Here is a 14305-nt window from a genome sequence, read left to right on the forward strand (position 1 = left end):
CGCCGCACTTACGTAGCAGTCAAAGTAGCAGCATGGAGCTATTAGTTCCATGGTAGCAGTCACTCCCAACACAATAATGCCGATGAATACATTATATTTCCACCTCCGTGATTCCACAATGTGACGGTGAGTCATGTTCACCTAGAAGCAGCTCTTTGAAAAAGTGGATAAGGCATCCATTGACGTCCATACACACAGGCACGCAGGCTTGCACCCTATAAAGCCAGCCCTTGCTTATACGTGATGCGTAGGATTCATCTGCACCTTGACGTTGCCTAGGAAACGGCTGCACGAGTCGCCGAGCGGGTCGCACAGCGTCCGGACGCAGACGTTCCAAAACTTGCCTACCCAGTGGAGTAGGATTAGCCAGGCGCGGCCGCAGGGCATCACGAACCAGATGTGGCAGAAAGTGAGGATGGCGAAGTGGATTCCTGCCAAGGAAGATAGTTGCGATAATATTAATTCAAATTGGTGAATGAACACACTGGATAGTTAAAAAAAGATACACAAAAATATGCACCCTGATGCGAAATTAAGTTTTGATATTACGTCGCATCATCAGATTGGATGTAGATCGCAAATGGAAAGAATGGTCAAACATTGAAATCGTGATACATAGGTACGTAATTCCTGTTTCACAAATCAGCGTGACAAAAAGCGGTTTGTACCCTGCGTTCACTTCCAGTTTTTGAGGTCCAACAGCGGGTCAGTAAACCAGTCAGCATTGAGTGCTTCGGATATGGTTGCTACAATTAGCTTTTGCTTGCAGTATAAGCCCCTATCATACATAATCTTCTAATACGTCTATAGTATTTCACTGATGCAGGACCATGTAGTAAATTGCAGGGTTGCCAATATGATGAGGATAAGGTAATGATTTCTACAGAAAAAAAAAACCAACAACCACAGAACTTTATGGGTAAGACGAGATTGGGAATCCCGATGAGGGGGGATTTTGGAATGAACGTACCCCAGAGTAGGGCGAGCGGTATCGACAGGATGGCCGAGAGGAGCCGGTAGCACCACGTCTTGGCCTGGGTATAGACGATGAAACTCGTCGTCCAGATGGCATCGAAGCTCTGCTGGCCGTCGGGCTCGGCGAACACCTCCTCGAAGCCGATCTGCAACGGTCAGATTTGGAGTAACGGTCAGATTTGGAGTAACGGTCAAATTTGGAGTAATGGTCAGAGTGGTGTAATAGTCAGAGTGGTGTAATGGTCAGAGTAGAGTAACGGTCAGAGTGGTGTAATGGTCAGAGAGAAGCAACAGTCAGGGTGGAGAGAGGGAGAAGTTATGCCGTCAACACTGGGTGGATTAGTTTCGTATCATCTCAGAAGCGCTAACTTTGGTGTCGTAGTCTAGTGGTTTCCGCACTGAGCTTCAATAGGATCCAGGGTTCGAAGCCCTGCCTAAAGTGTCTTTGAATAAAAATCATGTTATATCTTTTGAACCTATTAGTTTACTTATATGCATTACAGTGACGTAATAAACTTCGGTGTGTCTGGTGTTTTTCTCTCTCTCTCTCTGTTTTATCTATTCGTAGGTTTTCCTCCCATTATCGTCATAATTTCATTCAATTTTCAGAAAAAAAAAGAAGAAAAGAAAATATGTTGCCCATTTCGTTCCGGACACTCTGGAATGAGCGAATGCTCGTTTCAAGGTCGTCTTTTGTCTATATCGTTTTTGAAAACATTGTCATTCAGTTTCATGCTGTGGCACCTGTCTTTGTCATCTGACGAAATTCGTCGCTAACAGGTAGTGGGCGTGATTCATCATTTAAATCTATTTTTCGTCTTTTGGCACTCATTTTTGTTGAAGTTTTACTCAAAATCGCCCCCAGAATACTCGGTCTAATGCTGTAACTATTGCCTTAAACAATTGTTTACTCAACACATTTCCGTCGATATATCCTACATTCCACTTTTTCCTTCCACAATAATCACTCACTCTTTATCACCCATCCACTCCATCGAAACATAGAAATGCTCACAAAAAAATCTACATGCACAGAATAAAGTTATTTGAGCAAAGTAATATGAAATGCAGTTGAAGCATCGTGTACTTAAATTAAGTCGTGTACTATCCATAGAATAACGAATGTCAGCATTTTGGGCCGAATAAAAGTTTTTTATAAACATAAATGTATTACCTCATATAATAATACATGATGCGATCACCAAATCCCACCTTTGAAGGAGTATGTTGTGTCTCACATACATCTAAAGAAAAAGATCTAGTTTACCCTCCGGGCTGGAAATCGTATTCTATTATATTTTGTAATGGAAATCTCAATATAAGGCATCCATATAACACTTTACAAATTTTATCCCAGCCTGTCTAACTTGTTGATAGTCAGAGACGAATTTAACTGACAACCGACGAATTCGAATCCTAAATTTTAAAATTTTATCGACAGAAAACGACAACTATAGTTATGAACGACGATTTGACGAAATTATGTGAATCTAGGATATGAATGCAATAATCTTCTTGGAGCAAAACTGAATTGAGAGTTGCTGATACTGAATAAAAACAATGTGGGAAATGGGCGGGCATTGAAACCTACACTATCAACTACAATTATCATTAAAGAGCGATGGGAGTTTAGGGATGACGATGACGTACTCTGACGTAAGACGACAAGTTGATTGGATCTCGATGTGTCATACTCAGGTCCTCAACGCTCTTCACCATGTCGCCGTGCGCAGACTTCCCGTGTGCGTGCACGTGCGCGTTCGAGTGGCTGTGGGTGTGGGTGTCATGTTGCTGGTTGTGTTCGCCTATCAGTGCCTGATGAGAAGATACATAAAGTGTGACAAAATATTATAAGGGTAAATATACGAATATATTTGCTGGACCAAACTGTATAAGAGAATAACAAGGAAATTGTAGGATCTTATGGACTTTCAAGTAAACTATGATTATACTCCTGTATTTACAAGTAATTTGTTATCTTCCCTGCACCTGTAATTCATATTTATGTAGAAATGTCCCTACCCCCTCCCTCTCTCTCGCCCTCTCTCTCTCTCTTTGAATACAAGGAGAGAGACGGGGGGGGGGGGACTTCTTAACATTAACTCAATTACAAGTAAAAAAAAACCAATAAGACACACTTGACACAGGGATTTGAATCTTGGACCTAGTTCACAACTTAGAGCACAAACCACTAGACCACGATACCGCCATAATTTTATTTATCATAATAATTATGTTACATTTATCAACGATCTATATCATAATTCAATACTTGTATATCAAGTAATCGAATATACGTGCCACAATATTTGAATCAACCTGATATAATCAGTAATTTCTGTTTCATTCTGGAGTTTAAAAAAATGTATATATCTTTTTCTTTTCCCTCCCTGGACTACAGATGCTTTGAACAACACTACCCACATAAAAAAAAAAAACCAAAATAGAAAATTTAACGTTTTGCCATAACATCTCTGACTTGAGGAGACATAGAAATATTATTTGAATACAACAGAAGGGTACTGAATTCGTACATCTCGATGAAGTTCTGAAGTGATAACAATGAACATCATAATAATAATAGGAAAACTAAAGCTATATGAAAAACGTAACAAGGCGGTGTGATAAAAATCCAAGGAAGAAAACAACACTCGTCTTCTGTGCATGGCAAAGTCGACAGAATAGGCAGTGGCTATTTTGTTATGCAACAAAACCAAAATACAATAATGTACGCGATATACGGTATGCAAATGTTATACGAATGCACGCACAAACGCTCAAACACCCCTTCTATTGTACCACAGTATATTCACATAACCTGAACACACGCACATGATCAAACAATACATGTTGACAATATCTATCAATCATACACATACATGCCCACATACACACATAGAATAATTCATATGCACACAAATATACAATTGTACTTATGGAAGAAATAGCAAGATTCAGGTGAACGGATGAGGACCAATAAATAGCTGCTTGTGAGTAGGAAGATTGATACATATATAGATATATAGATAAAAAAATGAAGAGATAGATAGATATAAAGATAGATAGATAGATAGATGGATAGATAGATAGATAGATAGATAAATAGATAGATAGATAGATAGATGGATAGGTAGATAGATAGATAGATAGATGGATAGATAGATAGATAGATAGATAAATAGATAGATAGATAGATAGATGGATAGATAGATAAATAAATAAATAAATAAATAGATAGATAAATAGAAAAATAGATAAATAGATAGATAGATAGATAGAGATAGAGGCCTAGATAGAAAGATTGATAGATTGGGGGTGGAGTAAGAGTGTGTTTGTGTGCGTCACTCGGTGATTAAATGAATTCATCTGCGATTACTGAACTTTCTACAAATCCACTCGATGAAATCTGCGACGACTGCAACAAAACAGTTCGCGCCAAAAGTGAAAGTCCAGTCGGGAATGAAATATTTGATTTTATGCGGCGAAGGCTTTGGTCTTACACAGAAAGAGAGAGAGAGAGGTGGGGGATTATCATTGACCGGATGAAGTGGTTAACTATCTACTGAAATAGTTAGAATTAGCGTATTACCTGTTTTACATATATGCATCCTGCCCAGCACAGCGTAAAGTTGTCATAGCATTACTATGGTAATCTTTTTATTTCTGTATTTCTATTCCTATTCCTATTCTCTTTTTTTTTTGGGGGGGGGGGGGAAGGAAGGAGGGGGAGGGACAAAAAGCAAAAGGTTCAACTTCATCGTTACGTTGTCATCGTCACAGACAGACAAACATGATGTCATACAGAGAGAAAATATTTTACTTAATTGGTGACCCAGTAAGCATTCATCCCCAACCCCGTAACCTTAATTCCAGGGCAACACTTTTTAAAGAACTGGACAAACATCGCGTCACCATCATCGAGAACAAACAGTAATCCTCTTTTCTGGGGGTGGGGGTGGGGTGGTTGGAGGGGTCAGTGGTAAAGGACACCAACTCTGAAGAATGCCCATGCATGATGAAATCTATGATGAAATATTTCATATTCAAGGTTGGCATTCACAATGATTAAGATAAAATTCATTTATGACCATATTCCCTCTTTTGGAGTAACAAAATTAACAATGAGTAAAACATCCACGAAAACACCCTATGTGTTCGCTAGAAACATGGTTTGCAGTTACGACTTGATCAAACTCTTATATACATTGTATTTTGTTTTACCAGAGTTAGAATAGATTTGATACTCGTCCAAGGCTTGTTATAAACACATGTCCCTGCTCGAAAACTCTGAAGGGTCTAAGCTCATTGTGTTTATGCTGGTCCCCAGATTAGCATTAGTAGCGAAAATATCTCTTTATTTTACCTTCTTTTTTTCTGAACAATTAATTTTCAAATTATGTGGGGCAAACTCCAATACAACCACATTGCACGATTTGGCAAGCAGCCAGAGAGCAACATCTAATGTTTATCGCACGGATTAGGGTGAATGGGACTATAGGCAGAGAGGCATGTTGCATATGTTTATTTTCCTTTAACGAAAAGGGTTTGAATATAATATTTGGGAACTACAATTTACCTTAAGTGTCCTCAGAATGATATCCACACGTTCCATTCCCTTGTCTGCTTGCATGCAATGGCGATATAAAAGTATTACTGGTTGTTTTGTGTGTGTGTGTGTGTGTGTGTGTGTGTGTGTGTTTGTTAAGGTGGGTATCGAGTTTTTAAACTCGTCCATATGTTTCGAGGAGTTGAAATTATTTCGATCGCTGCAGGAAGATGTGAGACAGATATAACTTTAATGCGACCCTCGCTATAAATTCAATGGTTCTTCTAATATTTACCTTTAAAAGATAAGCAGCCTACAAACTTTTACACACATATTGTAAACGAAATTTGACCAAACAATTTTGTGTTCCTATATGCGGAGACTGCAAGTTGCTCAAAATAGGTCGGAAATATCTAACGAGCCAAGTGCGTTTTACAATGTATGGCCCGATTAGAATAGCTTTTAAGTGTGAAGCGACTACGTCAGTGATGCTTACAGTGTACTCTCTCCCGCTAGACCGGCGGCTTCGCTATAGTTATCCATGTCTTTTAATTACCCACGCCGATGAAAATCGGCAGGGGGTTATGTAAAGGGTTCCGTATGTTTGTTTGTTTGTTTGTTTGTTTGTTTGTTTTTTTGTTTTTTTTTTTGTTTGTTTGTTTGTTTGTTTGTTTGTTTGTTTGTATGTTTGTTTGTTTGTTTGTTTGTTTGTTTGTTTGTTTGTGTACAAGATAACAAGAGAACGGGTAAACGGATTTGCACGAAATATTCAGGGAATGTTTGGATAATGACAGGAAAGAATCGATTAGATTTTGGTGATAATCGGTTGACCCTTGCAAATTCTGTGTGACCTTGAAGTTTTGACCCCATGGTATAGTGACCATTCCGAAAATTTCCCGTTTCTCACTTTGCGATTTTCCGCTACCATACGAACACATAAACTCCCCAACGATCCGACTTCGCTGCTCAAATGTTCGTAAGAATTCCGAAATTTACGTTTAGGCCTATTTGAGGGACTATGTCCTTCTAGATTTATGAAAGTTCGTTCTCCGTCATCACAAACTGGCCCGTATTTTGATGATTTTTCAAATTAACATTGATTGTTTTTTTCGTTAGAGGAGCATTTTGCTCGGTCGCAGTCACACTGCACGATATGCGTGCTCAATGTCAATGCGTGTGCAAGGCCGCTGAAAATGCATCGCGCTCTACACTGTTGGTGCAAAATTGCACCGGGGACGTTGCGGCGCTCGTTGGTAGCCGAATACTGGTGCAGTAGACATTTGCATTCAACCCTTGCATTGAATAATTCCCGTAGACACTAATCATAGGGGTAATTGCCTAGGGGGTACGTAAATTTTGTTTTTCTTTTTTGCTTTTGTGGATACCATCAAAGATCGTACACTCATACGACCTTTGATATTTGATGATTTTTCAAATTAACATTGATTGTTTTTTTCGTTGGAGGAGCATTTTGCTCGGTCGCAGTCACACTGCACGATATGCGTGCTCAATGTCAATGCGTGTGCAAGGCCGCTGAAAATGCATCGCGCTCTACACTGTTGGTGCAAAATTGCACCGGGGACGTTGCGGCGCTCGTTGGTGGCCGAATACTGGTGCAGTAGACATTTGCATTCAACCCTTGCATTGAATAATTCCCGTAGACACTATTTCATAGGGGTAATTGCCTAGGGGGTACGTAAATTTTGTTTTTCTTTTTTGCTTTTGTGGATACCATCAAAGATCGTACACTCATACGACCTTTGATATTTGATGATTTTTCAAATTAACATTGATTGTTTTTTTCGTTGGAGGAGCATTTTGCTCGGTCGCAGTCACACTGCACGATATGCGTGCTCAATGTCAATGCGTGTGCAAGGCCGCTGAAAATGCATCGCGCTCTACACTGTTGGTGCAAAATTGCACCGGGGACGTTGCGGCGCTCGTTGGTGGCCGAATACTGGTGCAGTAGACATTTGCATTCAACCCTTGCATTGAATAATTCCCGTAGACACTAATCATAGGGGTAATTGCCTAGGGGGTACGTAAATTTTGTTTTTCTTTTTTGCTTTTGTGGATACCATCAAAGATCGTACACTCATACGACCTTTGATATCATCACACTCTCGGCTTGCTATAATCAAAATATCCCGTAAGAAAACGGCGTATTTCTCGATTTTTAGCGCTTTTTCCGCGACCCGTCGTGTAGACAATACTCTTAAAACTGGACTTAATTCGCGCGCGCTTGGAAAAGTTCCGATTCTGCACTTTTGACGGTGGAATTTGGGATTTTCGATGGATTTTTGGAGGAGACTTAAGGACTTTCCTGTACGTGAATGAGTGTTAATACCGTATGTGTAATGATGTGATTTGCGTGTGATGTGACTGTAGAACCAAAGATCGTACACTTCAGTGTACGATCTTTTGTAGAACTCACTGGCTGGTGATAAAGCACACTGGCAATTAAGTGGCCGAATTCTGGTAGATGACCGAATGCACATTATGTTTACCCCGACTTTGTACTTAGGCGTGGGTCTGCCGCCTTTGACGGCCCCTCTCTAGTTACTGTCTGTTCTTAAAATAAATCCGAGAAACGAGAAAGAGCTTCCGCCTCATGCCTCAACAAGGTTCTTAACCCGCAGGCATTATGCAATCAACGAGTTATTTTCATGCGTGAAAGATTGAAATACTCTCTAAATTGTTCGGGGAGGGGGGGGGGGAGGGGGGGGGGGGATGGGGCGAGGTTGGAGGATCATTCATATCAGCAAGGATAGATTGACGCTAACTTTATCTACGATATCGCGAATTGGCTGCGTATGCAGATGGCATTGTCTTTCGTCGTCAAAAATAGCAAGATCCTGAAATCTTGATGCTATTACAGCCGGGATTATAGATCCATGCGTGAGATCCTTGAATTATTTTACATAACAATCGGAAAATGGAGGGGGGGGGGGTGCATTGTAGGGGCAAGTATGTATGTATGTATGTATGTAGATATGTATGTATGTGTATTTGTGTGTGAGGATGTTCTACGTGTGTGTTATGGGAGTATGTATAGGTGTATATTAGATGTACACGTATACGCATGTACAAATTATGCGATACAGAAATAAATTCCTAGAAATTAATGACAAAAATATCAAGACTTAATACATCACTCATTTTTCTGTAAATCTAAAGCTGGTGACGCACACACAAACTTGCAATGATAATTACATGTATGTCTAAATACAATTATGCTTTTCGATACGTTTGTACAGTTCGAGCATATAATTTCCCTCTATACTGTTCAGGGATTTTGATTTTACGTACAACATTGAAAAAAAAAACCCTCCTTTATCGGTGAACAAAACAGAATATGAAGAGTTTGTTCGCAAAAACCGATAAGTCCATGTTTGCCAAATGGAGATATTTGCGATTAAAGGTCAAGAAAAATAAAGAGAATGATAAGAAATTTTGTGCTTCGTTTGATCATAACTTAAAAAATGTACCTTTATGTAGTGACCAATATGTCATTTAAAAGGTATTATTTTGTACTTTTTGACAGAGATCGTACTTCAAAATATTCAAAAATGGACTTATTGGTTTTTGCAAACAAACTCTTCATATATTTCTCCCTAATTACAAGTCTTTATGCTCTGATATTCCCCAGACTAAACATCCGCATAATAGTCGTTTCTGTCGAAACGTTGAAATTCACCCTGCTGTTCAAAAGGCAACAATAAGGGAGACAAATTGTTCTGCCAAAGGAAAAGAATAGTAAATTATAGACATTGCCGAAGACACATGAGTCTCGAACCCACAACTTTCAATCGAAATTAAACAAACATAATAAAACAAAACGACAGAAAAAACCCTTGACGCGTCACTGCCATATTTTTTAACATAAATTACGATGAATACCAAATGCCTAGTTATGAGATTAACACTGAGACCAAACATGTACTGAATAAACTAATAAAACTGATCATATTCATCTTTGTAGCTATACGCATACCAAAGACGACGTTTAATCTTTGTTTTTATCAAAAAATTATCAGTGTTTCCATGGAAACGTGCTTTTCATGAAAAAATTGACAAAGTACTAGGAAAGGGCAAAAATGATAATTTCAATGGCGCAATTAAGCTGTGTAAACGGATGTCAGTACCCACTTCTCACGCTTGTGAAATGATTAAAAGGTCAACTTTCATTTTTTTTTTCTTTTTCTTTTTTTTTGGGGGGGGGGGAGGATGGGGTGGAGGGGCAAAATTTTCTCTGTCAATTTCCACCGAATCAAGATCATCTTGATCAATTTTCATCGTAATTAAGGCTCGTATTCCCGACAGAAGGTCAAAGAAAAAGGAACACATCTGGATGGATGTGACGATTACGTAACATGGCGACTGTCTGGCACTCAAGATTTTCCAGATTAAATCTCATCTCTGCTTTGCTAATTGACGGCTTACAAAATGATTGCACATGACCTTTTCGCAATGTCATGTCTCGAAATCAATTACATGTAAGAAAAGAAATAAAATTTGCACACCCACTACTGATATGATTATTAACCTCCTTCTGCCTATGAGATCAAAATGTCATTGACAGTGTCTTCAAGCAGTTTCCCGATGGTAATGACAGTGTTAAACACCAGAAACGGATGACACCTCAGAAATGTCAACCAGGCATCGTTTCAGACACTAATCGATATTAATTCGATGTGATGTAACTCTTGATGATACATGGAGTCTGATCTACTTGAGCGATAACTTCTTCCAATGACATGTCCAGCCATCATTAGGCCTACAGTAACTATCTGACCCTTGCCAGGCAATAACTAAGAAATTAATTACGTGGGTCAAGTGGGACATTACGGGTAAAGTATCTGATTTTAGGAAGTTACGCAGCGAGAAGGGATTCGAACTGAGGTTCACCTGTTTAGAGGCGTGTCAATAATTCCAGAGAGCTGTTAGAAAACAGAAATTAAAACAGAAACAAAAATCACTACAGATACTTAATGGCGTGGGAAGTAACATAATAATAATAATAATAGTAATAATAATAATAATAATAATGATAATAATAATAATAATAATGTCAATGATGATAATGATATGAATAATGATAATAATAATAATAATAATAATGATAATGATAATACTACTACTACTACTAATAGTAGTACAGTGTAGTAGTAGTAGTAATAATGATAATAATAACAATAATAATAATGATATTAATAATTAACATTTTTACAGCGCTTAATACGAACGAGCTTATGACAAGAGAGAAAAGATATCTTGCGTATCCTTTCTGCGAAATAAAAAAGTGACAATCATATTTCTCTCATACTCAACAACTTCAATGGCTCAAAAATATATAACCAAAGCAAACATAGCAATGTACGCATTCCAGCAGCAGACTGGAAGACCAACAGAGAGACAATCACACTGATATTTTCAAAAATGCACACACACACACACACACACACACACACACACACACACACACATACACACACACACACATACACACACACACACAAAGGCAAATGCAACTTTAAGGTGATGTATATAAGGATCATGCAACTTAAAAAAGCCGATGAAACAATAGATTACATCGCATGAATTGCAAAGCCTTTCAAATAAAAGTAATGACACTGCCACGTCCTTCTGCGCACGATCCAAAGCGAAGCTTGCTCCTTATACGATGGCATTGCAGGCTAAGCGGCAGCTGTTGCTGTAAGGTTTCATCATGCTTATATATATATATCAAAAATTAATGAGTGAGAGAATGAATATGATTAGTATTTAAAAACAAATGTCATAGATATGCACTAATAAAATTAATGAGCAAGTGCACTAACTTGTCAAACCAAGAAATGGATGAATGAACGAATGGAAATAGTATAACAGTTAAAAAAGAATGCAATCGTGGCGTTTAAGAAAGTGAAAATGTACTAGGAAGTTTGAATGGGTTATAATTACCATAAGGAACATAGTTTACAAAGAAAGAAAGAAAATTACGTGTATATATATGATGTCATTTCGATGCAGTTCGATGAGGCATTTTCCACCAATCAAACCCAAAGTCATCGTGCTTAGGAGAACCAGGGAGGTGAACACCTCCCTGGGAGAACAAGACAGTGCTCTTCAGTGTTCTAGATGAATTAAATTTTATCATTCTTTTTATCAACATTATTATTATCATCATTATTATTATAATTATCAATGTAATCATTGTTATTATTATTATTATTATTATTATTATTATTATCATTATTATCATTCTTTTTATCATTACCATTCAATCCGATTGAAACACACATGGAATTCAGCAAAAAAAAAAATACCATTAGAATTACGGTATCGATGAGTCTTGAACAGACTTTCCGTCTTTCCCCAAAATTTCAGGGGGTTCATTGCAATCTTTTTGCAGTCGTCGAAAACACATGTTTCCGGACACTTTCCCTTTAAAGCAAGTGTTTTGTAACAGTAAGCGAATTTATTTACTAGTTACTCCGTCCCACTCGTACTTGCCAGGTGAACTAATTTTTAATGCTATATATACCACATGCAATATAAAGTTTGGCAACCTGGTTGCTTTTCATGAAAAAAAGGAGAGAAAATAATTATTATAAACACTGCAGGTGCTTATAAACGATGTTCTTGTGCGCTATGGAAAACGAGAACGAAGAAATAGAAAGATGGGAAGGACATTCGAGGTTTGATGTTACTGTTGGCGCAATTAACATGATTCCACTTCAGGGCAGAGGTGGAAGCACAACCTGACTAAAAATAGTGAAAGAAAAATAGACAAGAAATGGGCATATAGGTAGGTAGATAAGTAGGTAGATAGATAGACATATAGATAGATAGATAGATAGATACAGGTGTAGATAGATAGATAGATAGATAGATAGATAGATAGATAGATAGATAGATAGAAATATATGGTTGGTGGATTGAGATAGAAAGATAGCTAGCTTTTGAATGTTAATGGTTAGTAGATAAAAATAAACAGATAGATTGGGATAGATAGACGAATATAGAAAGATGGCGGAAGAACTCGAGAGCGATGGCGATGATGAAGACGTTTGATGGAAGAAAGCGCCACCACACGGGAGGATCGAAGTCTACGTACTTTCTTCTCCTCTTCCTCCTCTTCCTCTTTTCTTTGAGCCTTCCCCGTCCCACGATCACCGCGACCCTCCTCCGGGTCGGGATCGTTTCCGCCCATAGCGCGTTGTTGTTGTTGTTGTTGTTGTTGTTGTTGTTGCTGTTGTTGAAGTAGTTGTAGTTGAAGTCGCTGTTGTTGTTGTTGCTGTTGTTGCTGGTGAAGGCGGTCTTCGTTGATGGACGACGCCGACATCGTTTTTTTCATGCTGCCGAAAAATCGGGTGCCATGGCAACCATCCGCGCTGCCTCCATCCTGTGACGATTTGGAGGTTTTGGGCTTGCAAAACGTCCACACCTGGAAGGCATGATGAAGGTTAATAGGAGAAAGAGAGAGGGTAGGGGTGGGGGAAGGGAGAGGGGAGAGGGAGACTGATAACTAAAACTAGCGGACAGAGTCGGGGAGGGCGGGCGGGGATGGACGTCGGCGAGCGGCGAAATAGCTTTTTCTTCACGTGATGATGCGCCAAGTCGGTATCTCGCATAACAGGAAGCAAAAATTATTAGATCAAATCAAAATTCACAGATCAGATCCAATTCTGCTTTTAACATAAAGCAGCTGTCACCACATTGAATTTATGTTGCTGTTATGAGGTAAGCATTGCCGGATTTAAAGTCAGACACTATTGGATGAGGGATATTCATATTCTTGTCTTTTTTTCAAGTATTAAATGGTTCGTCAGCAGAGGCTGAAATCAACGAATAGTCTACCACAGAAATATTACCACACAGATTCGCTTTTTTGTTTCTATATGCAATCATTGCAATCCGCTATTCCCCCACTCGCAAACGTCTCCGTAGATACTACAAAAATAAAAGTCTGCATGCATTGTACTTACCGTTAATTCGTATGCATTCTACATATCAATTATTATGTACCCACTCACCGGGTTTCCGTTTTTGTGAAAATTCATGTAGATGTCCATTTTGTCCGGTTCGCGGTAAGGTCCAGTCGGCATAGTCCCAGGCGCTCTCTCTGCCGTCATGTTCCTTTGAGATACATAGGAGGGCGTCGACGGGGGCAAAGCGAGCACCTCTCTGTCGGCCCCCTCCTTCCAATACGGCCGATTAGTGGTAACTTTCACGCCCTCAGACAGACAACGCACTCGCTCTCACGATTAACTAAAAAACCTCTACCCCCACGAAGCCCGCGCCAATGAATGGATGAATGAGTGAATGAAGCGAGTGGTGCGGCAGTCGTATCGCTCAGTGACAGTCGCCCCCGGATCCCGTTCTCATTAGCACCGTCGACTGTGTCTAAACTCGATGGGAGGGAGCATCAGCCTGTTGGCCCAGGTGAATGAATAAGAGCAACAGCACCAACAAATATGACAAACATGAATGGGTTTCCTCTCCATGGAATGACGTCACATCTTCTCCAAGAAGTGGGCGATGGTCAGCGAGCCAAACTCGTTCATCTTCACAAAGCACTCTCCTTCTCCTCATTTCACTCGATCCTAAGTCAGCGGACTGCGTAACCTTGAGCACTTAATTCTCTATTTCTACGAATATCATGTCCCTTACAGACCCCACAGTGCATCAGGCACGAAACTATAATTTGGTTATAGCAATTGATGTTAGTCATCATTTTTATTAACAACTGACAGGCATTTCAAATATTTTTTTTTTCTATCG

General features: G+C 39.2%; 1 protein-coding gene across 1 annotated transcript; it reads right to left on the reverse strand.

Moving 5' to 3' along the window:
• Positions 1-234: 234 nt before the first annotated feature.
• On the reverse strand, positions 235-13656 carry LOC139709610 (caveolin-3-like). Its single transcript, XM_071621570.1, has 4 exons — positions 13562-13656; positions 2626-2797; positions 971-1121; positions 235-431 (listed from the first exon to the last, which is right to left on the reverse strand). Exons 1-4 carry the CDS (start codon positions 13654-13656, stop codon positions 235-237), a joined length of 615 nt encoding a protein of 204 aa, XP_071477671.1.
• Between the last annotated feature and the right edge of the window lie 649 nt (positions 13657-14305).

Source organism: Diadema antillarum, unplaced genomic scaffold, assembly GCF_040938485.1.
Source record: "Diadema antillarum isolate AM-2024a unplaced genomic scaffold, OU_Dant_1.0 seq00001454_RagTag, whole genome shotgun sequence".
NCBI classification, from domain to species: domain Eukaryota; kingdom Metazoa; phylum Echinodermata; class Echinoidea; order Diadematoida; family Diadematidae; genus Diadema; species Diadema antillarum.